The sequence below is a fragment of the Muntiacus reevesi genome, chromosome 3 (assembly GCF_963930625.1).
Source record: "Muntiacus reevesi chromosome 3, mMunRee1.1, whole genome shotgun sequence".
NCBI lineage: Eukaryota > Metazoa > Chordata > Mammalia > Artiodactyla > Cervidae > Muntiacus > Muntiacus reevesi.
The window spans coordinates 70,240,455-70,261,306 of NC_089251.1; the positions used below are offsets into that span (position 1 = coordinate 70,240,455).

At 37.1% G+C, this 20,852-nt stretch overlaps 1 protein-coding gene across 18 annotated transcripts in view; it reads left to right on the forward strand.

The window, feature by feature from the left end:
- NRXN1 (neurexin 1) overlaps nt 1–20,852 on the forward strand; it is a 1,155,776-nt gene that overhangs the window by 575,186 nt on the left and 559,738 nt on the right. For all 18 annotated transcript variants that reach the window (XM_065927354.1, XM_065927345.1, XM_065927343.1 and 15 more), the window contains 2 exons: nt 7,828–8,001; nt 13,951–14,070. In XM_065927354.1, coding sequence (XP_065783426.1) covers nt 7,828–8,001; nt 13,951–14,070 — 294 coding nt within the window. The remainder of the gene's footprint in view (nt 1–7,827; nt 8,002–13,950; nt 14,071–20,852) is intronic.

A 20,852-nucleotide genomic window follows, 5' to 3' on the forward strand; every position in this document is an offset into this window, starting at 1 on the left:
ACAGAATGGAATTGAAATGGTTTTGAAAATAACTTCGATTAAGATCACAGTTGTGCAGTTGTTCAGTTGTGTCTGGCTTTGTGATTCCATGGGTTGCAGCACACCAGTCTTCCCGTCCTTCACTATCTCCTGGAGTTTGCTCAGATTCTTGTTCATTGAGTTGGTGATGCTCTCTAACCATCTTATCCTCTGCCGCCCCCTTGTTTTGTGTTCAGTCTTTCCCAGTGTCAAGTTCTTTTCCAATGAAATGGCTCTTCCCATCAGATACCAAAGTATTGTAGCTTCAGTTTCAGCCTCAGTCCTTCCAATGAATATTCAGGGTTGGTTTCCTTCAGGACTGGGAGACTAGAAATGTGACTGCTATAAAACATGGTAGTCTAGAAGTCATTTCCCAGTAGGGGGCGATAGGAAAGATGATGGTTTATTTTTATTTATTTATTTATTTTTTCATTTATTTTTATTAGTTGGAGGCTAATTACTTTACAGTATTGTAGTGGTTTTTGTCATACATTGACATGAATCAGCCATGGATTTACATGTGTTCCCCATCCCGATCACCCCTCCCACCTCCCTCTCCACCAGATTCCTCTGGGTCTTCCCAGTGCACCAGGCCCGAGCACTTGTCTCATGCATCCAGCCTGGGCTGGTGATCTGTTTCACCCTAGATAATATACATGTTTCGATGCTGTTCTCTCGAAACATCCCACCCTCACCTTCTCCCACAGAGTCCAAAATTCTGTTCTGTACATCTGTGTCTCTTTTTCTGTTTTGCATATAGAGTTATCATTACCATCTTTCTAAATTCCATATATATGCGTTAGTATACTGTATTGGTCTTTATCTTTCTGGCTTACTTCACTCTGTATAATGGGCTCCAGTTTTATCCATCTCATTAGAACTGATTCAAATGAATTCCTTTTAATGGCTGAGTAATATTCCATGGTGTATATGTACCACAGCTTCCTTATCCATTCGTCTGCTGATGGGCATCTAGGTTGCTTCCATGCCCTGGCTATTATAAATAGTGCTGTGATGAACATTGGGGTGCACATGTGATGGTTTATTTTTAGGCTGAACTTAGAAAGCCAGGATGAGCCTAAAGATTAGGATTTACAGCTATTTCCTACAGAAGTAAAAACAAGTTATTCTAGGATCAAACCTTTTATGCAACAAGGCAGGCTAAGGTATATAAATGTTAAAGGATAACTAAGAAGGCAAGCTAGTGACCACTGAGCATCTCTTCAGCAAGGAATTTCTAAAAGCAACCTGATTTCCCATAGAGATGTATAAAAGACACAGATCTAGTGTCTCAGAGCAAAAAACCCACTTGGATTATCAGTTTTGACTTCATAATGATAATTTGTTGTGCCCTCAACTCAGATGTGATTTTGAGTAGTGTTTATTGTTCAATCCAATGTGTACTTTGTTATTAAAGCTTCCATTTGTCTCCTTTTAAGCTCAAATGTGTTAGAGAAATATTAGCAACTTCCCATGCTTTTGCTTTCCGTAATTTAACATCATTTATTTAAACAATCACAGGAAATAGTAACATCGGCTTTCTCCCCAGAAAAAGCATGAAGTGAATGTTCTTCAGAGACTAGAGATGATTTTTTTCTTCTATCTAACAGGGTACACCTGTTATAAAAATAGTTTTGTGTTTATTTTTTCTCCCCAAGAAAGCTGTGTTAACTTACATGGTCTAGATATAACCTGTAGATGTTCACGTATGGATATGCAACAAAAGATGAAAATTGAAGAGAAAGATACAAATCAGTGGAGGTGGGGGGTGGAAGAAAGTGGAGTTAGATTGTTCCCAAAGGTAAGGAAGGACATCTTTCCTGCAGAATAACTCGAAGAAACTAGCCCAGCCTGGTTGTACTTTTTCTATTAGCCAATTAGAGCAAGAATTGAGAGGAAAGTTAGCACAGTCTCCAGTTTTGCTGAACAAGGTCAAATCCTCTCAGCAAAGCCTCTAGAAACTCCTCCAGTCTGGCCAGTTAGAAAGTAAGACAGTGTATGTTTCACCTTTATCCCCCTCCCCATATGCCACTTAAAAGAGATTGCGGGAGCCTCCTTAAGTTTCCCTAGAGTTTTAGCTATTCAGATCTACAAAGCAGTTGTTCTTTTTATGTATGCTCTTTTTAATTAAAATGAAACTGAGATGTTTTAGGCACTAAAAAATGCATATGAATAAACAGGAAAGCTGAGTCAAAGAACTAATTATACCTTGATGCTTACATTCTGCTTTTGGAAGACTCACTCCAAGTCCTTGCTCTAATTGCCTTATGCTCCCTGTTTTAAGAAAAGAGAAAACTTCTTACACCAATTCATTTATCTGCTTCTGGTTGATGACTCCAGGCCCAGCATCCCTGAGCCCCCGGTTCATATCATCTGATTGCTAAAGGACACTCCTACTCAAATTACACATGTTGAATGTTAAATACAATGTCTTCTCTTCTTTCCAGATTATTGCTATTTCACATTCTCTCATCTCCTAGCCTGCATGTCTTATATTTTTGGACTTCTCATCGCCTTTGGGAAGAAAAATAGTCACAAATTCTGTGATGTTACTCAAGGCCTTCCTTTGACTTTTCTTATCCAACATTATTTACTATGGTCCTTTTGAAAATTCTTTTCTAGTCCATTCTGGCCTTTTGTGTTCTTTCTTGAATGCTGTTTTAGAACTGTGGTGTTGGAGAAGACTCTTGAGAGTCCCTTGGACTGCAAGGAGATCCAACCAGTTCATCCTAAAGGAAATCAGTCCTGGGTGTTCATTGGAAGGACTGATGCTGAAGCTGAAACTCCAGTACTTTGTCCACCTCATGCGAAGAGTTGACTCATTGGAAAAGACCCTGATGCTGGGAAGGATTGGGGGCAGGAAGAGAAGGGGAAAACAGAGGATGAGATGGCTGGATGGCATCACCAACTCGATGGGCTTGAGTTTGAGTAAACTCCGGGAGTTGGTGATGGACAGGGAGGCCTGGTGTGCTGCGATTCATGGGGTCGCAAAGAGTCAGACACAACTGAGCAACTGAACTGAACTGAACTGAAAGTTAGGTATCCTATATTTTTTTTTGATCTAAACTCTTTCATAATACCCCAGCTTACAATCAATGTCCATAAAATCCTTCTATTTCTGATTTTATAAGGCACATTTAGCCTGAACCTTACAACCTGGCCCTTGGTCTTTACAGAATTCTTCTGTCTCAGTCTGTTTACGTCAGATTAAAAGAGATGCATTTAGCAACTGTCCTGTTTATGTTACCAGGTTTAATGCCGCTGGGATTCAAATGTAGTATATCAAAGAATCCTCTCAAGCTGCTTCTTGGATAGTGCAAGGCACACTTCAAGGACACAAATGCCTCTGAACTAAGTCAAGGAAAATAAGACTTGTGTGTTGATATCTTACCACTCTAATTTTACTAGAAAGAAGGGGAGAACTTAGACTTCGTATTCTTCTGTATTTTTCAGTGCAAATCAGCATAGAATGAGGTGCACTGTCGATGGACAATTCTTACCACACACCCAACACTGCCATACCAGTAGCAGTCATATGCTGAGTCCACTCTGCCCAATGCTTGCATGCATTCTCTGTGATCCTCACAGCCTCACAGGGTAGGCATTATTAACCCATTTCACAGGTGAAAAAATCTGACTCTTGAAAAAGTTGTATAACTTAATGTTCCTACAGTGAGGCAATCAGTAAATGGCAGAACCAGGGTCTGTAACCAGATATAACTAAAAAGCTTGTGCACTATTTCCTGCTCATAACTGCCCAGCTACCAGGAAACAGATACTTGTGGTATCATTTCAGGTCATTCTACAGGTAATATTCTGGAGAGGGCACTGTTACACACACCCCCTACACACATGCATTCCACACTAGTGCCAAAGATAAGGATTTCTTGATATATATCTGGCTTTGTACATGTTCTTTGTATCTTCTTTTGCCCCAGCTCCATCATTTCCTTGTCAGTTCTGTATATGGCCTACTTAAAGAATACTAATGAAAATCAACCAGTCACTCATAGCTTGAAGAAAGAGTGAGAACATAGCTTCAAGTCCACAGGAAACTGACTCTTACTAGATGTCCATCCTGGGTATCATTTACACACTGGATCTTTAAAAAAAAACCCAGCTTCCTTTCCATGCACAGGATTTTGCCTTCAAGATCCCATTAGCGCTAATGGGTCATTTTCCTTCCATCACCTTAAGAATCAAAAGGAGAAGCTGCATCTTTGATGAAGTGCTAATGCTACACAGGGCTCAAGCCACTTAGTTTCCTTTGTTCTCTTCCTATGGAAACCCACGGGGGGACGTAAGACCACTGTCTGCTATATGAAGAGTTTATAAAGACTTGTATTAAGTGGCAGTGCTAAGTGCAGCTTCAGTAATGAAAATGAGAATGAATCCCCTGCTTATAAAGCCAAACTCATCCACCTTGCTTTGTCCGAGGCTTGTATCCTGCATAGCTTGAATCAATATTTTCTGCTCTTTAACAGCACAAGAGAAAGATTACTACTTCTCTTCAATAAGCTTTAAAAAGTTATCTGGGAAAGTAAGTGTGCTAATAGGGAAAAAGTAGGACATAGTAGGAAGTGGGGAATGGAAGTAAGTGCGTTTTAGAACTAGCTCTCTCCCCGTGTGCTGCCTTGCCGTTCATTCTTTTCTGATTCTTTTCTATGTGACTTCAGTCCATCAGCTGACTGACCATATTTAGTGCCCACTGTGCTTATAACCCAGTACTAGGCACTGAGGGAGAATTCAAAACAAAGACACAGTCTCTATCCTCGAGGAGGTTATAGTAAGAAAGAGGAGGGACTTCACTGGCGGTCCAATGGTTAAGACTCCGAGCTTCCAATATAGGGGACGTGGGTTTGATCCTTGGTTGAGGAACCAAGATCCCACATACCATGTGGTACAGTCAAAAAATAAAATAAAGAAATTGAAAAGAAAGAAGAAGACTGGTTATCATTTATATAGCATCCCATACATAACTTTGAGTGCTAAGTTCTACAGCCTGAAGCAGTGCCAAGAATTCATTCAGCTACCACTGTTCTCTAATACCACATTCAGTAGGGCTAGAGTAAAACTGAAATTTCCTAACAAATTTATTTCAACACATGAATATAGGAAGTAGGTCCTTGCATTTGACATCTAACAGTATAAATCAGTCCACTATCTCAGATGAGCAACAAAGTGCGCTTGTCTCTGTTTTTCTAGAGCTCACCTTGGTTTCTGTTTGGAGCTCTGAGTCTTTGATTTAGTGAAAATCTAACCTCAGGAACTTTGCATTCCTTCATTTCCCTGGGATTATATCTGGATTATTTGAAGGTGGAAGGTTTCCACCGAACCAGCATTCTGGGAATAGAGAGAGACGGCACGGGAGCTAGCCTCCGATAATCTACGCTCACAGCGGGGGGCGCCCACTGACTTGCCATCACCAGCTCTGTTCTTTGTGTGCGTAAGCTCCTCAGTCTCGGGGTTCAGTCTGACTCTTTGTGACCTCTTGGGACTGCAGCCTGCCAGGCTCCTCCGTCCACGGGATCCTCCAGGTAAGAGTACCGGAGTGAGTTGCCATGCCCTCCTCCAGGGGATCTTCCTGACCCAGGGCTCAAACCTGGGTCTCCTGCATTGCAAGAGGATTCTTTACTGTCTGTGCCCCTGGGGAAGCCCTCCTCAGACCAGCCCTTTTCTGCTCGTCTTTGTGCTACTCTGGGAATTGTTCTGTTGCTTCCATGCCATGTGGGATATGGAAAGCTCTGTGAGGCTCACTAAGCTCTCAGCATATCTAAATCTACCCTGCAGCTCTTTCTTCTTGAAGATTCCACTGCTGCTTCTGGGTTCTCTTGAGGAAATGCACACTGATCATTTTTACTTTCCTCAGCCTACTTGAGGTTTTGACATCCACCAGACCTCACATCAGAACACTATGTCCTCTTTTTGGGAATGACTATGTTCACACTTCTTCTCCAACTTTCTCTCCTGCTTGCCCACATGAGGTACAGGAAAGTTTTACTCATCTCATGTAATTGCCATTATATTCTATTTCACTCCTTTAAAAGTCTTGAATTTTAAAGATCAAATACCTAAGGACAACTTTGTGTCTTTGATTTCTGATCCATGTCCCTTCTCCGAGACAAGTGAAACACAATCGCTTGAAATGTGGGAGAAAAGACTAAGAGAAAGGAAATATGGAAGAAAAAATCATGTATTTCAAAGGTAGTATCCTATTTTAGACCAAAAGCATGGCATCCTTTGATATTAGGAATCTTGGTTAATAATCAATAGGTGTTTTCTTCTGTTAAGAAGTAGCAGAAGTAAACATACCCAGTACCTTCAGTACAAGTTATGAAGGATCTACGGCATCCTAGTTTAGTGTTTAGAGCTCTAGTTAGTAGGTCAGGGACCTAAGTTCTCAGTTTTTATGGCTCAATGACTTTAAACAAGCTCAGTTTACTCATCAATACAGCCCAGGAACATTCTATGTGTTGCTTTTTACCCTACTTACCAAGATAGCTTATTACTGTTTTGTGGATGGTGACAGGAGACACAGTTTCTGCGTCAGACACCAAGGCTTTTATTACTCATGACTCAACAACCAGAGTGAGCTCAGCCTGTGGTTCTCCTCAGCCCCAGGTCTCATGAAAACAATACAAAGGGGCCGGGAAAGCATTAAGAATGGAGGAGTTTTGTGTTGCAGTGGGAGAAGGTATCAGGTGTCATGAGAGTTAAATAAAATGGTTAATGTGAGACAGAAAATTCAAATGACAATATAAACTCTGAGAAGTAGCTAAATAGAATATGTTACCAGGACTTAAAAACACGAGTAATCAAGGAAATTTGTGGTCACCCTCCTTATGTTTTGCATTGATTAAGTGTCTACTGGAGTCAGTTAGCTACATCTACTAGTGCTATCCAGATATGGTGATAGAAAGGAAATAGAATCAAACTTGGATTACAATCTCACTTTTTAAGTAGTGGTTCTTTAAGTTCGGACGTCTCAAACCTAGAGACATGAAGATGAGAAAGCAAAGCAAAGTGCCCCACTAGAAACTGTAATAAAATTGGAGAAAAGTTATTGATGCCTTGTTAAATGATCCGAGCAGCTTAATGAATTCAAAGTGGTATACCTTTACCTAAAAATAAATAAATAAATAAATACTTGAAAAGGGGTGGAATAATCAGGTATATACAGTCTACTACGGGATTGAGTTGGTGAATAAGATAGGTACAAGCAAGGATAATAGACTTAAGCACAATAGGAAAGGCAATTTTAGACATTAGACATTTGAATTTGTCGAGCTTCTAGTTAACAGAAAAGTCTAGAATTCTCTAAGATTTGATAATAATAGCACCTTCTAACATTTACTACATATTTTTATTCTGATACTCTCCATTATTTTATCTCATTTAATCCTCACACACTTTATAGGGTGTACTTTATTGTTCCCATTTAAGAAATGAGCTTAATAACTATCAGAGAAATTTTTTTGAAAGTGCTCAAAGCCATGGAGTTGGTAAATAATGACTTGGGTTTTAATTTGGGGGCCTCTTCGTGGCCCATGTTCATTCCATTTGGCCACACTGTATTGAACCCACTTAGTTTTCTGTGGAACTAGCTTCTAGAAATTTCTTCTACTGCTGATGTATCAGTCAAACACTTCTACTGTTTTGTGCTTTTAATAAAATATCTAGTTATAAATTTTATTAATTTTGAAAATTAAGCTAATGAAAACTAAACCTTGCTATTTATTTCTCCTGTCCTACTGTTGGTTAAAGTCAATGACAAGTTACTTTTGTGACCCAAATTTTGTCTTCCCACAGGTGACTTGTATATAGGAGGAGTGGCCAAAGAAACATACAAATCGTTGCCAAAGCTCGTCCATGCCAAGGAGGGCTTTCAAGGCTGCCTGGCATCGGTTGATCTAAATGGGCGGCTTCCAGACCTCATCTCAGACGCTCTTTTCTGCAATGGACAGATTGAGAGAGGATGTGAAGGTATTAGATCTTCGTTATCACACTCAAAATAATTCTAATTCCACCTATAAATGAGAACAGATCTCTCTAGCCAGCAAAATTTTCATATCTGACAATTGGCCAAATCCCTATTTAAGGCTTAAAAAATCCTTATTCATACCATACATCTTCTATTTTCTGGACAGTTTGCAAACCTACACTAATGCTCAATAAATTTAAAACGGGAGCTATATCTATGGATCTTAATTTTTTTCTACTTCTTTGCATTCCATAGTTCATCTCATTAGCGTGCTAATCAGCTCTGCAATGCTTGCTTTATAGCATTCAATAGATACTCCATTTGAACTAGAAAAACATTTATTCCAGCAAATGTTAATCAACTTGAGACTGTTTTTTTTTAATCTACATTCAATAAGACCCAACAAGAAAATAACATTCAGACATTCATTCTCAAATCACTATATGATTTGTGTTTACATGACAGCACAAGTGTCTCCCATATATTATGAATTTGTTTTAGCAAAAATTGGTTTCTTCTATTCCCCAAGGCTAATATTCCACACTTCAGAAATGTGCTCAAGTATCTTTCTGTTCTTTTGTGTTCTCTATCAGACTAAGATCTGTAGGAGTACTTTTTGATTGCCACTTTCATTTTAGATAATTTTCACTTCAACACCTCAGATTGTTTGAGCCATTTATCCCTCCATAAATGCAATTTAATCGCATTATCCTGAATTTTGTAGCTCTGAATGTGTTGCTGCTTCTCCTTTAATGTTGAATACAGTTTGGGCCATTTTGAAAATTTTAGATTCATAATGAAATTTCACATGGGAGAAATGAAGACATGTGAATTCCTGTCCCCCAGGAGCTTACGAATCATTTCTTCTCAGCCAAAATAATGCTATTAGGTTTAGCAACTACCTAAGTACATATAAATTTTTTATTTGAAAATACATTTTTTTCCCTCTCTGCAGCATATATTTTCCTGAAAAGTCAGGTGAAATTCAAACTGTGTTTTAATCATGCCAGAAAATAGGTTATTTAATTGAAATCTTTGATGAATTATTTTTTAATGTTCTGCCATATTTCTTTATTTCATATTTTGGTATAACACACTTTTGTAAAACAAAAAGAAACTATGTGTTTTGTTCTTTCATTAATTTAACAAAGGAAGTAAAATTGTTAAGTGAATAAATTCTCTCTAGTGGATGAATACAGAAATGTGAGACATAACTTTGATCCTTGGAGGTGATCTAATAAGTGAGGATATATGTATTTTTTTAAAGTTACTTACAAATTCTTCTGAAAATATTTTTCAAAAATAGGCCTTTCTACAAGTTGCTTGATGATTTCTCACCTATAAAGAGATGGTGGGAGCAGACAGACAGAGATGCATTCGCAGCTAAACACTCACAAGATAGAAAAACAGATACACACACATGACCTCCCACCACTGGCACTTAATGCGAGTGGGTGAGTGGGAGGGAAAACTAATGAGAAACGTACTGAGAAAGTGTATTTACAGAATAAAATTTGGTGTTATTTTCCATCATAATCCAATGAGCAATTTGGTTAATATGATTGATTGGAATCCTCTTGAGTAATTGTAAACTATGGTTTGAATACCTGAAATCATTCAGTAGATTATAGCAGTTTCCTTCCTTACTTTATCTAGTTTGCTTTAATATCTGAGCTTTAATAATCCTCACCCTCTCTTACCCCCTTTTCCTTTATTTTAAAAATGTTGACATGTTCCTGTCTTCCTGCCTTAATACTTCCCTATTTTTTTCGCTCCAACATCAAGATTAACAGTTTTTAGTTTATGGTTATTTCTGTTCTCTGTGGTCCCTAGGAATAATCTCAGATGTGCCTGTCATAGGTGTAATTGATGAAGTACACATATTTTTCATGATCAATTTCTAGATATTCCATGAATTATTTCTCTAAAGATGATTGTCTTACAGGGTTTTGAGTTCAAATTGCATCAGAATCACTAAACCCCTGTTTTAATATTAATAGAAATAGTATAAATTTGACACCACTTAATAATATCTTCCCATGATTTTCTACCATGTCCACCCAACAAGACCCACACATCTCTAAGCTTCTTTCATGTGAGAAGCCATTGGTTTTCTCACAATAATCACTTGCTGCCTTTCTCTCTAACTTATTTCAGTGAGTAATAGTTGATTTTCTTTACATGACACAATGTTAGCTTGCAGATGGAGCTTACATGGTGCTTTTCTCTTTACATTAATGTTTCTCAACCTGAGCAAGTGTTAAAATCACCTGGAGAATTGTTAAAACCCATGTCACTTGACAATACCCTCAAAGTTTTTGGTTTGGTAGATCTAGGATGAGACTCTAGAATTTATGTTTCTAGCAAGTTCCTAACTTATGCTGATGCTTTTGGCCTTAAAACAAACTCTGAAAATTACTGCCTGGAAAGGCATTGACCTGCTTAGATAAGAGAAAATAGAGACTGGCAATGCACCAATAATCAGACTCAATTAAGCTCAATACTGAGTCAAGATAACTTCTGTACATGAAGTCAGTGAAACAGCTCTTAGACACTTGCATTGACTCATAACACTCAACTCTTTAACTGCGTTTATAATCTCCAGAAATGCTTCATTATTAAAGCTACCATTGATCAAGCACTGATAACAATAAGTTTATATATTTATGCAGTTTCATTTAATTCTCAAGACTCTAACAGCTAGGTATTATTGGATTATTTTAGAGGAGTAAATTGAACCTTGAGGCAGGTTCCATCCCTGGGTCAGGAAGAGCCCCTGGAGAAGAAAATGGCCATCTACTCCAGTATTCTTGCCTGGGAAAGCCCATGGACAGAGGAACCTGGCAAGCCACAGTCCATGAAGTTGCAAAAGAGTCAAATATGACTTAGCGACTGAACTAAAAAACAATCTGAGCCTTCCAGATGTAATGTGATCTTCCTAATGTCACACAGCAAGTGGAAGGTGGAAGCTTTGAACCCAAGTTTGCCTTATTTGAAAGCCCAGACACCTAAGCACCTTTTTCGATTGTTTCTTTGGTTTCCAGACATTGTAGTTTATCTTCACTTTCCTTTCCTTTTCAAAAATATCCTTATTTTCAAACACTTAGTACAAAAGTCTTTGTGACTTGCTCCCATTTTTATTCAGTGATAAAATAAAAAGAACATTATAGAACTAAAAAGAAAAATTCAGGGCTTTGTCTCGTGCAAATGCCTGCCAGTGTTTAAATATTGTTCTAGAAGGTGAGTTCTTTGAAAAATGTGACTTGTCAGGCATAGGCCTGAATTCTCTTGTAATACCTGAAAATATAAAAAACTGTTGTGATAATAAAAAAAATAATAATAAAGCATATCTTTATGCTCACAGAAACACTTGGCAGGCACTCTGAGTAGCTGTTGTACAGTATGGAGAGGCAGGTTATTTTTCAAAATTGCAACTTTCCCATTTTTAGAGTTTAGCATTATTTTACAATTCTATTTCTGATAATTTTTACAAAAACAAAAAGATAAAAGCAAAAGCATGGCTGTCCATCAGGTCTTGTTTCTGCTCTTTCCTTCTGCTGAGCAAGTCAGGGGAAAAGTATTGTCAATAACACAGCCCCTGACTCAAGCTGGGCTTGTGCTTAGAAAGGGCTGCACTAAGGAATACTGCTTTAAGATTTTTTTTTTTTTAAACAACCATTAATTATTTCAGTCTTTAGTACCATGGAATAAAGATCTTACTTCTCACAGATTGAAAAAAACAACAAAAACTGAGCAATTTAGCGATCCTTGGTTCTTTGATATAATAAGTGAGAAAAACTAGCTATTATTATTATTAAAAGCAGCTATTATTTTTGTTGTTATTACTATATTGATTATGATTATGACAATACAATTAGTAGTTAATACTGATTTCTAAATTTTTGAATATTCATATAGTTTAGGCTACATTCAATACTTTTTATGAAGAATACCGTGCCTCAGAAATTTCTAATAAAAATATATTTGCAAGGAGGATGTTTAAAATTGGCATTTATAAAAACATCAGTTTGTGCAAAATCTAATTACAGATAACTCTCATGTATTCACTAGAGCATTTACCTCAAAGGCTCTCAGTGTTAATAGCATCTAATTAGTCTGGTATCTATTTTTGTGTTTTCATAAAACCTAAAATTGTGTTTGCTAGAAAATATCTTCAGTTTATACTCTAAAGGTATTGAGATAGATGTTGTTCCCTTTCCACCCGTCTCTAAGATAACCCTTATTAATGAGGTTCTACTGTAATAAATATTCACAGGGCAGTTTGTAAGAGTTGAAAACAGTTTTAAAGGTAGGGAAAATATAGATGTAACTCTGAGACCTGTAAGCAATAAAAACCTAGTGTGGTAAAAGCAAAGATAAATACTCCACCTTGCAATCTTGTAAAGGAATTTTCTTGATGAGGAATTATATTGCAATTTGCTTCTTCCATTGTTTACTTTTTCTTTCATCTACTCCAAATGATGTTGTATACATTTGGATAGTTTGGTGTCACTGTAAGTTTCAAGTGTCGGCAGAGAATGGCTGTCATTACAGTTTTAAACTTTAACTGCAATAGCAAGAGAAAAAACCCAGAGGGGAAAAAAAATAGAAAGGATCTGCTAATGACTATCATATACATTGTATCTACACATGACAAGTGGGGCTGCATGCTTCAGCTAAGCAGTGCAATCATTTTGGCAATGCATTCATATCTATCCAAGAGAGGAAAACATGAAAAAACCCTCTTAATTTTCCTTCATTACATGTCATTGGCTCAATTAACCATTTTATGAATACATATGTAGTGAAATTCTAATCAGTTATCGCTTTCTCATTTTTGGCTTAAGATTTATGGCTGTTAATTATCAATTTGTTTGCTCTACATAGCATTTCTCTCCCCCTTTACAACAGCATGCTTTTTTGAATCTTCTGTGTTTGCCCATTTCAGTATTGCTTACTAACATTTAATATATTTTGCTTTTTTTTTTTTTAATTTTGCTGACAAAGTTGCATTGATGAAAGCTGACTTGCAAGGTAGATAGCCCTGTGTGTATAAAACAAGACTGAAACCCCATAATACACAGTGGAAACCTCAAAATAACATATTTTATATTTTTGCAGTAACCATTATTTGGGTATAGATTTAATTTTTTCCCTTCTTGAATGCTGTGTAAGAAATTTTATTTTGTAGCATAGTTTGCATAAAGGCTTTCAGTCTTGAATATGTTTGTAGAGTGATTACATTTAGTGCTTTGATCATTCTTTTTAGTTCTTTGTTTTTCAGTGTTCTAGTTATGATTCTTTAGAAATAGACTAGCGTTCTTTTTACTTGTATGTTAAATGGGGGCATGTCATTTATACAGTTTTTAATTTTATGTTTGATTGCATGAAATTGTTAAAGCATGCGAATTGATACTTGCCAACATACCTATCTAAAACACCAACAGTCATAACTTTATTCATAGTTTCTGCAGGAAAACTTCTAGAAACTTGCAGGACATTTTCGCACAACTATCTTCAGTTTTTTTTTTGCCAATCTTTATCTCAGTTTCATGAAAGTTGTAATCTCCATCTCTCATGGTGTCTCTCCCCATTGGTCAGAAGTTAAGGAGCTCCATGCATTTTTCTAAAATCTAAACAGTGAGAGAGAGTTATTGAAGATGGAATGAAATTACCTGCTACCATGATCGTACTGGAAGCTATGTGCTTGCTTTTACTATTTGTTGGTTTAGTTCACTATTATAATGTATTTTGTCCTATATTTGAAATTCCAGAAAACCTTCATATGACAACTTCTCTGTTCCTAATTCAGGTGTGTGAACTGGAACTTTCCAAACTAGTTTGGTCATGTAATTTGAGGTGTTGGCAACTACTGTATGTGACCTTGCTCATGTGTAAAACATTTTTGGATTTTTTTAAAGAACCCAAGTTTCTTTTGGATTGTTTTTCAGGGCCTAGCACAACCTGTCAGGAGGACTCGTGTTCCAACCAAGGTGTGTGCTTGCAGCAGTGGGATGGCTTCAGCTGTGACTGTAGCATGACTTCCTTCAGCGGACCGCTCTGCAACGACCGTAAGTACCTGCGTGTGGACCGATGCTTGCCTTTGCTTCCAGATACTATTTGATACCCCAGTCTAAAGCTACGAGTCTTTATATTGTTCATGAATAAGTTAAATGGTTGTAACCAGAAGAAGCATTTGGTCCTACAGAAAGGACAGGTTTGAAATACTAAAGTATCGATCAAAGATGCCATTTGCCAAGATCTGTGATAATGGTTGATTTTTTGGTCTTCGACTCTTTGTTGGAATTTTTTGAACTGCTAGTGGATACCTTATTGAAAATAATTTTTTCCTTTGTTTTATATGACACTTCTTCCCTAAGTTTTGAAAGAGCCTCATGTTGCTTTCTATTAAGTAATATTTAATTTCATAAGATTATATCTTGAGAGCTGGAATTTTAGTAAATTAACAGGTCTCGTTATTTTTTTCTCTCTCTACATCTTTTCAAGCCCACTCTATCTTTTAAGTTAACAGACAGTATGTTTAAACTTTGTCCTTCAACTATTCTCCCTTGTATTTTAGCCACTTGTGTTTGTGTTTTTTCCCCTTCAGTCTCACAATATAAGCATGGTAAAGAAGCACAGCATTCAGAGTATATTATGGAATATCTGTGAATGCCTAATTTATGTGATAGCAGTCTGAATTTTGAGACCAAACTAACTGGCATATGGGATGAAGTTCTTCTTCTTAACTTTCCAATAGCCACTGCTTTACAGTACTTCATCTATATGATAAAAGGGCTTCCTACAACTCATGGCATTCTGCTCTATTGAGAAGATATATCTGACAAAGCCTTCTGTTGTAAAATAGAATTCCACACTAAAGTTGTAAATGCTACTACATTTAAGAAAAGCTCTAGGATGGGATGGTGGGAGAGTAGGTGAGATGATTGAAGGTTTGGGCTTCCAGGTGAAAGCTGAGCTTGAGTTTGGATTTAAAGAAAGACTAGAGTTTGTTCATTTTGACCTTTATCTATTTGAGACTGTTCATGTCAGTAGATATGTGTATGTGTTGAAGATAGGGTCAAACTAAAATATGTTATCGAATCGAGTTGTTCTAGCCTAGCAGTGTAGCACAATTTCCTAACCATTTTTACGTCTCCTATCTGACAGTGAATGTAGGAAGAACAAGTGACTAATTCAAAGTAAATAATACTTGGAGGAGGCATGTAAAGATCACATCATAACAGAAAGAGAACTATTTAGTCTTCATCCTACCAGTGACCCTTTCTATTACAAGAATTACAAGAAACTTGAAGCCACAAGCATATATACTAACCATCACACATTTGCAAACACTGTATTTCTAAAAATCAAATCACTCCTACAAACATTAAGCCACACTTGGAATTATATAAATAACCTTATGTAAAGACTCAATAATTACTTATATGTACCTAGAGCAAAGCAAGTCAGAGAACCTATATATCCTTTTAATAAACACATGTTTGGATATATATAGAACAGTAACTTCTTGCAGTTGCTCCTGCCCTAGAGAAAATAAAACCAACTTACTTTCAAGGACAAACAGAAGACTGATAATTTGCTATGATTTCATTATGACAGTTTTAAAACCCTGAATACGATCCTGACATGTGTAGCTGAGTGCTTTTTTTTTCTTTTTTTTTTTTTTTTTTTTGCATGGAACCATTTTGCATTTTGCAAAGAATTTCTCTGCCAAATTTTGTGCTTAGTTTCCATGTTTTACACAATGGTTGTCTCTTGGTTGTGTCAGATTGTGTATCCTCTTATATGAGTTAAGTATAAAGAATTTAATTTTCTCTGTTTATCTGCTAGTTGCTGCTGTTAGTCGCTCAGGCGTGTCTGATTCTTTGCAACACCATGAACTGTAGTCTGCCAGGTTTCTCTGTCCATGGAATTTCCCAGGCAAGAATACTGAAGTGGGTTGCCATTTCTGTCTCCAATGTATTTGCTAGACATTTCCTAAAGGAATATCGAGATCCTTCCTTAAGTATCATGCTGTCTTCAGATCATTTTTTACAGAAAATCATTTGAATGCTGCTCTTGGGTGATAGTAGTGGTGATGACAATGATACAGCTATTTGTTATTTTCTTGTAAATAAAGTAACTGTCATTCAATAAATAGGTCTCCTGATACGCCTCTTGCACAAATCAGCATTAAAATGACTTTGGAGGGCTCTCAGAATACATGCATTTTGATTAAATCATTACCTCTTTGTCGGTTTTCTGGGAATGTGAAGTAGTTTTCCTGGTTTATACATTGGTGTTTTGGTGGTGAGGCTATGTAGGTACAGATCAATATTTAAAAGCAAATCTTATTTTCATATCAATTTGTAGAAGTTGTCATTATTGTACAGTAGTGACAGTTACCTTGAAGACATGCAATTAATAAGCAATAAATGTGGTATGTTGCAGTTTCTTCACTCTGAAGAAATCAAAATAAACCTTATCTCTGCCTCTCACTGCTTTTCTTTACGTTGTACGCATAAGCCAAGTGTGATTCCATTTTAACAAGCTCCTTTTCTGTATAGAGGATGACTTTTAATTTTTAAATAAAGCAAAATATGACATTTTGTTTCTTAATGAAATTTTCTTCTCCAGTTTAGATATTTATCCTTAATTTCTGTGACTGTAGCTGTCAACTGCATGGAAAACAAACAAACAAACAAAAAAGAATGGAAAATAGAAACAAAACTGTTTTTTAAGGAAGAGAAAAAACATAGCACATTGCAAATGAGATTCCCCTACTCCAATCCCCCATAGACCTTCTAAATGTCATCTCTGATAAGTTTCATAGAGTTAGAGTAACTAGAAAAATTTATTTATGTTAGCCTAGAGACATAATTAACAATGGGATGATGGGAATACTTTTTTCCCTTGTAAGTGTAATCTTGGATAAATCATACTAATTAATGAAGTTAAAGGAATCTTTCCAAAAAAGTGGTACTTAGGCTAAGTGATGCCAAAGGCTATTTTTAAAGAAAAGTGTTTGTGAAACCCTATCTTTCCTGGAAAGTTGCCATCTAAATAACCTACTCATTGACAAAAATAATTGCTCTGAGGGTGTATGTGTTTGTGCGTGTGTGTAGGGTGCCGCATGTAACTCCTTAATTCTTCCATATCCATACCATATTTTAGGTCCCCAATATAATTTTTCTGGCTCATTGTAGCAATATCCTGGTTGAGTTTCCCCCTTCTAATCCCTCTCTCATCCAGTCCATCCTATGCCTCCTTACCAGTTTTGTTCTTTCTTCCTGTTCTCCCTAGTTTAAATATCACCAGCTCTTCCTGACTCTCCTAACAGAGAAAATGCTTTCCCCGCCCTTGACTTTTATAGATCTTTGTTTATGCTATTTTATCAGCCATCACTTTCTACCTTATAGTTACTTATATTCGGTCTTATCTCCCAGGAGCAGTAATTCTTTTTTTGGGTGGGAGGTGTGATCAGCCCAGCGTTCTACACCTATGTGCATGTTGCATGTCACATGTACTGGTGATAGTAGTCACTCTCGAAATCAATGTCGACTAGATGCATACATTTTTCATAAGGATTTCTAGTATGTCCTCAGTGGCTGACAGTTCTCTCTCCAAATGCATCAGTTTGGAGTTCATGAACCTCCACGGTCTGACCCTAGGTTTCAATTTTTATTCTTATCTATTGAAAAAAACCTTGTCCATATGGCATGTTACTGGCAGTTAACCCACAGTGTTTGGGGCAACATTACACTTTTCCCACTTCTTCACCATTGCTTATGCTAATTTCTCCTCCTGGGGAATGTACCCATTCCACCTATGCATTCCTTTCACTATATCTGCTTGAAGAAACGTAATTTCATTTTTTAATCTTTACCTAAACTGTTTCATCTCATGCAAACTTCCAGGTCCTCTGAGCTGGGTCTGCTTCCCCTCTTCTAAAATCTTAGAGCAACTGCTTTCTGCACTTCCCACTTCAGTTTGTGAACTTTCTCTTGGATGTAACTGCTCTATGAGTGAATGCTGCATGCCAGATGTGTGTTAAGAGTTTGCATTCACTGCATTAAATCTGCATATCACCTCTTCATGCTTGCGTGCACACCCACACCATCATCAGACCACTGTGCTACAATAATCCTTTTCTGTATCTTCCCTGTGGTTCGGAATAGAATGTAACCACACTAGCTAATTTAATGTCAGATTGGGGAAGATGAATATGGCTATGATCACATGGAAAATAGCGAACATAATAACACTGTCACATTACATTAGTGTGGAAATGTTGTGTGCCAAATTACAGTTCAGCTTCAGTGGTGCCTGCTACCGTGAGGGATTAATACATCATAGTGCTGTTATTTTGGTGTTAGGACGATGTGGGCGCTGCCATTAAGAGACTGTTTTCAGAATTCTAAACTTTGCCAAAAGAAAACCTTTCTGATAGGAATTTGTCGTATCTATTGTATGAGAATTAGAATTGTTCACTGAAAGATAAGAATGGAAAATCTTTAACTGTGACTTGTTACCATGACATTTTAAAATGTCTTCAGATTTGTTTCTCACCTTCTTTTGTTCTTTGAAAAGAGAATCTAATACCTAGCATCTGAGCATCAATATCAGAACTACTGTAAATGAATTATAACATACATAAAAATAACTTGAATCAAAGTGACATTATTTCTCTCCCATGTAAAGCTGCCAGTAGTATTCAGCGGTGAGCTGATTTGCTACTGATGCCATTTATGGCTGAATAAAATTTAGCAATTAGCTGTGTCCACAACTAGATCCTCATTGTGAGTATGATGAATCTTATTAACCTTGAATCATTCAAGCATTTCTATAATAAATGGCAGCCCTGAACTTGTTGAAAGCTATTCATAAGTAATATTTACCGATAATGTTTTAGAAAAACTATCTAGGGCCAGACCTGTATTAGGTTAAATCATAAAGGATTAAAATATTTTTCATACTGAGACAGAAAATGCAATAAAAGAACAGGAAGCATAATGTATAATAGAGAAATGTATTATAGAGTAGAAGTGCTATCTTCTGCTATTTTATATAAATTTATCTTTGTTCTTCTGGTTGGTAATAGACATCATAAAAGTAAATCATAAAAAGAAGCATTAGCCTCTCTTCGTATTGCAATTGGGTGATCAAATGACAGTTTTAAGTTGTATCTGTATAAGAAAATTTAAGTGGGAAGAAAAGCCCCAAACAGTAGAGTGTAGAAAGTGTGGAATATTTCTGTATTTGAATTACCCAGATTAATTCCCTGTATTTTTCAGCAGTTGAATGATCCATGATTCTAAGTAGCCTTTTTGCTCGATGTAACTGGTGCCAATTTGGCCCCAGAAGTCAAAAAAGAAGGTCTAATTGTTTTTGGTTTTTTGTTTGTTTGTTTGTTGGTTTGTTTTTGACCTCCGCTGAAAATGAAATGAAAGTAGAAGTCGCTCAGTTGTGTCTGACTCTTTGCCGCCCCGTGAGTCCATGGAATTCTCCAGGCCAGAATACTAGAGTGGGTAGCCTTTCCCTTCTCCAGGGGATCTTCCTAATGCAGGGATTGAGGCCAGGTCTCCCTCATTGCAGGCGGATTATTTACCAACTGAACTATCAGGGAGGCCCGTTACCTCTGCTAGTACTCTCTAAATTTTCTGGCTTGCTTAAAAATCTGACTTCGTGGACCCTGATCCGGCTCTTACATGGATGCGCTCCACCACAGACCTTATATAAATGCGAAGGTGGCCTCCGATGTGGTCATACTGTCATGTCCCACCAGAACTCACTGGGTCTCTGCTGCATGGAGAGGAGTTTTCACCAGTCACCTTTGTTAACGATCCTTAAGGGTTTATGTGGTTCGGGTTCTCGCTCGCTGCTATTTCAGAGAATTCTGTGACCCCAGTCTTTGTCTGAATAATTTTCTTTTTGTGTGAGTGCATTCTGCTCAGGCTTCTGCCTTTGCTGTTCAGTAGAGCAGCACGGTGGGTGCAGAATCTAGGCTGGGGTGGGAGACTGCTTGAATCTGAGGTGCTCATTCTAAACTTAATTTCTTTGGGTTTTGCTTTGGATTTTGCTTCCTCAGAATTGATGCACTGAAAACCCTTGTGAACAAACCAAAGATGTATCATGGCAAATTCCCATAAACCTGTAGATGCCAAACAATTATAAACAATGAGTAGTTTAATACTTATTTACTAACCAAGAAAGCCTGTGAAGAAAGTAAAATGTTAGATAATTTTCCAACTTTATGGAATCTGATTATTGGAGGTAACTTTTAAAAGGAGTATAAGCCTAAAAAGAATAAGTTGAGTCTTTGGAAAAGACCCTGATGCTGGGAAAGATTGAAGGTGGAAGAAGAAGGGGACGACAGAGGATGAGATGCTTGGATGGCATCACTGACTCAATGGACATGAGTTTGAGTAAACTCTGGGAGTTAGTGATAGATAGGGAGGTCTGGCGTGCTACAGTCCATGGGTTCACAAAGAGTCGGACACAACTGAGTGACTGAAGTGAACTGAACTTGTGAAGAAGATATTTAATTAAAAAAAAGAATAAAATTGTCATTGAATTTGGAAGGAAGTGGTTGGATCAGGCATAAGTTGTTTATGTAGTTTGTTCTTATGAATATATCTAAGTGCATAAGAACTGCAAAATATTTTACGTGGATCACACCAACATATTTTAATATGGATCACATAATAAGTAGCATATGTATATTATTTATATATTATAAACCTTGTCTTTTCAGTATTCACAAGATATTGTTTTCACTTTATAAGTGAAGCTATCGAGGCTTTGTGCTTTAAATATCTTCTTTATGCTCAAGTGGCTAGTAATTTTCACA